Source organism: Centruroides vittatus, unplaced genomic scaffold, assembly GCF_030686945.1.
Source record: "Centruroides vittatus isolate TY-2023 unplaced genomic scaffold, ASM3068694v2 contig_426, whole genome shotgun sequence".
NCBI classification, from domain to species: Eukaryota; Metazoa; Arthropoda; class Arachnida; order Scorpiones; family Buthidae; genus Centruroides; species Centruroides vittatus.
Genome location: NW_027122232.1, coordinates 4046 through 8294, shown reverse-complemented (window position 1 = coordinate 8294; position 4249 = coordinate 4046). Strand labels below are relative to the sequence as shown.

The following is a 4249-nucleotide window of genomic DNA, read 5'->3' as shown; positions in this document are numbered from 1 at the left end:
TTTACCAATCTCCGAGTGGTTTTTTCCCCAGAAATACTTCTTGACTCGACGTAACAAAATTTTGCTTAGGGTCATCTCGAATAGCATTCAAAAATTTGATTCAGTCAGAACTATCTGATGCAAAATGTCATATAGACATACTCCACCGCATAGAAATAAATAAGTTTTTTTTGTCTCTTCGGATAAAAATAAAAATTTTCTCCGTATTCAAATATAATTTGTCACTGATTTAACTCCACAATCACTTTATAAACTTATACGAAATTTTTTTCTATTCCTTTTTTTGTGTAGTAGGTAATAAAACAATCATTAAAGTCGGTAATTCTTAATAAAAAAATTTAATGAAAGATAGAACTACTGTTAGACATAATAATGAATGCATGTAATTATGAAGTTATTCTAAAAATTCTATATTTAATAATAATTAATTGTAAGTCTGTGTAAAATTTAAATTTGAAATATAACTATACCTTACAGACAATTTATTTAAACTTGTAAATTTCATATAAGTGAATTATTATTCCCGAAATCAAAACTTTCTAAATGTAAAATATCTGTATAAATAATCAGAATTTATTTGAAAGAAAGCATTCAAATGATATGCGGTGTGATGTTTTGTCAAAAATTTATCAAAAAATATCAAAGACATTTTCTGCTTTTTAATGAAAATTAAAGAATAATCTTTCGGGATTTTTTTTAGTTGAAAAATATGAGTATTACTTACTAAAAAAAGCCTGTATAGAACAAAATAATTTACAGTCTTTTCTGATTTATACAAGATTATTTAGTCTTTAGGATTAGAAAATAACTTCGTGTGTTTTTGTAGGTATTAATAATTAATGATCTTCGGATCCCGCTCACCCATTAAGTAAATTATTGTAATCTTTATATTGGATAAAAAGGAACAAATGAACAAAGTTTACAAAACATTATGAAAACGTCAAAATTTGTCGTTTAAGGGATTTTATTCAATGGGTTTGTGGGACCTGTTTTACGGGAATTCTGTATATAGCACACGAATTTTTGTAAAATTGTATATAAAATGATACCCGTATTAATATATTTTGGTGATTCTCCCAACTCAATTGAAAACAAATAAAATATTGTTTAATTATTTACTTCTTTCCGTGCAGCTAACTTGGTTACTTTATTTTTTTAATTGATATGATGAAGTCAAAAATGTTTACACATAATTTTCTTTAGTACTTTTTTCAATACAATAGAGCAAAATAAGTAAAATAGTTAGAAGGCAAATAGTAAAGAAGTGTGTGGTCGTATTAATTACTAAAATCGTACACTAATATTCAATACCGTTCGACTTATTACAAATGTATAGATGAATGTTTTCCTGGTGAAATATTCGATGAGAAATTATCTATTCATTTAAATTTTAAAAGAAAATACAATATTTATAATAACTGTTATTTAATAAAGAAATAATATTGATTGTTTTCAGGTTTTTTTAAATTAAATTTTATTTAAAATATCAAACGAAAGTTCTATATAAAATATACCAGCATATTGCAAGAAATTTCATCTGCTGTAATATTTACTCTCCGGCTGTTATGTATGTATGATAACATGGGAAGTACTAAAACCGTGTCAAATTTGAACCTTCTGGGTTTTGCAAATCTCGATGTTTTGGTACCCTGATGCCAAGAAAAGTAAAGAGAAAACGGGAAAAGTTTTGAAGATGTATTTGTGTTTGTGTGTAATATGTTGGTGTTCATTTCGTTCAATATCTCACGTTACGGTAAAGATTAAGAAACGAAATTTGGCTTGAAGACTTGTATATAAGGAGCATTAATGCAATTAAATTTTGATGGTTAAAGATCAAAAGGGTGGAAGAGAGAGGGTCATATGTAATATCTCGAATGGGGTCAGATTTAATGAAGATTTTAGTCGTTATTAACATTTCCAATTTTTTAAAACAGCTTATATCTATATTCAAAATTAAGTCTTTTTCCATTTTACAATAATTAATAATATAAAATTTATTTTTTAAATTAAATTTCACAACAGATGGCGCCACAGGCAAATTTAATTTTGTTATGATGTTTCTCTGAAACAAATTTTTCCCTGGGAAAGTTATACAACTCATTGCTGGACTTTTTGTATATGTCTGACAAAAGAGAGGGATTCGACTGTACCGTTAGGACGTGCTTCACCTCGCTCCAGCTTTCGATCGTCGCATCGGCTTCATTATTGTTCAATCGGTTGCTATTTATATATCGTTGAGTTCGTCTCACGGTAAGCTATCGTTTAACATAAATCTTATTTGGATCGGTCCAGCCGCTCGGGATTTACGGGCTCCGGAAGTTTCTTTATTTCCGGCCACCTTTTCCGGGCGATTTCCGGGGAAAATTTTTAATTCGTTATATCAAATTACTCGGCTGTTTAAAAGCCGTATAACGGTGTTTACTGCTTCTCGTTACGATTCTCCGTTCTCCAGTTATCCCGACCGATAGTCACGTGTCTGCGGGCCATCGTGCGGGCTTATCGGGCCACCGTTCTTGCCCATATCAGGGTACTTCTTTGGGTACCTAATTGTTCATCTGTCACGTTATATTCTTTCGGCTACGTTTAGTAGTTTAGCCGCTACGGCTGTTTTAGTCGTTTACTTGTACAAAGGGGTGAATGGTCTTTGTCCTCACCACGTGGTTGAACCTTGCTCTCTTACTGACCCTAATTCGGGTCTCTCCCGCCCGGTTTTTCGGGCTGCGTTGGTCGTTTACCCACGGGTCTTACACCGTTCGATCCTTAATTTCCAGTACATTTTGGAAAAGTGTATCTGTGTAGTGATAACCATGGAAGAGACTACAGATTGTGTTTTATCAAATTACAGCTACGCTGAGGAGGACTTAATAGCTAATATCAACTCGCAACTTAAAATCATCGTTTCTAGCATACCTGCGAATACCAATGTGTCTGTGAAGAGTAAAGAAAGGGCTGCTGTCAAGGAAGCGGCCATTAGAATGCACGCGGCGGCCAACCAGATATTTGGCTTGGTCCTTGAGTTAAGACAACAGGTTAAAACCTTAACAAAGTATGAAGGGCTATCTAGTTTGGGCACCTACGCTGAGGTAACCAAGCGCCAGCGCACCCCCATCAGCAACACTACTAAACTGATAGCTAAAAAATCAGCCGCATTAGCAGGGATAAAAAATCCAAAAAATATGAACCATGAGATTATTGTATCGGCAATTAAAAATCCTGACGAGCCTGTTCCCACCCCGGAGGAGACACTAGAGCTCTTACGCAGCCACGTGGACCCCAAGCAACTAGGAATAAAGATTAAAACTATCAGACCCCTATCGGAAGGAGATATAAAAATTCAAGTATTGGAAGATAAAGACTTACAGGTATTAAAGCATGCGGTGCAAAAGGAGGATGCCCTGACTGACAAGATAAAGCTAGTCGAGAAGGGAAAAAAATCACCAAAAATAATCCTATATAATGTCCCAACGGACTCAGAGGAGCAGGATCTATTAAAAGATATCTACAATCAGAATACAAAACTCCAGGAGGGAATCAGTGAACAAGAGTTCCTTGAATCTACCAAGATTTCACACAGTTTCCACCCAAAGGGAGGGAACCATAGGACCCACACAGTCCTAAGCGTGAGACCGGATATCCGGAATAAATTTATGCAGCAAGGCAGAATTTATCTGGGGTGGTGTTCGATAGTTATAGACGACTACATAGACATCACCAGATGCTACAACTGTACTGGCTTCGGGCACACCTCCTACAGGTGCACGGAACGACAAAGGTGCACCCACTGTACAAAGAAACATAAATTCAAAGAATGCCCAAACCTGGAGAAGGACCCAATATGCTCAAATTGTAAGAAGCATAATAAAACAGTGCCAGAAAACAAGGCCCTTCCTACAGACCATAACGCCTTCGATAAAGGCTGCCCGTTATTACAGAGGTATAAGGCTTACCAAATCAGAACAATAAATTATGAATAATGTCTCCGTCTTATCTTGTTGTTGGTTCTGGCCTCTCGCACCCACTTATGGAGGACAAACAACAGGGAAGTAACAAGAATAATCTCAAAATCCTGCAAATTAATTTACAACGCTCTAAGGCTGCCTCCTCTGAGGCCCTGCATCAGGCTCTTATAGAGGATATCGACATCCTTGCTGTTCAGGAGCCCTATGTGGCGAGCGGGAGGGTGGCCATGCTTGGTGCTGGTAAGGTTCTCACCCCCCCCAGCAACAACAACAGGATAAAGACCGGCATT

At 35.6% G+C, this 4249-nt stretch overlaps 1 protein-coding gene across 1 annotated transcript; it reads left to right on the top strand.

Annotated features, from left to right (window-relative positions):
- The first annotated feature begins 2807 nt into the window (after positions 1–2807).
- Positions 2808–3974, top strand: LOC136976902 (uncharacterized). Its single transcript, XM_067272273.1, has one exon. The coding sequence runs from the start codon at positions 2808–2810 to the stop codon at positions 3972–3974; it is 1167 nt and encodes a 388-aa protein (XP_067128374.1).
- The last annotated feature ends 275 nt before the right edge of the window (positions 3975–4249 follow it).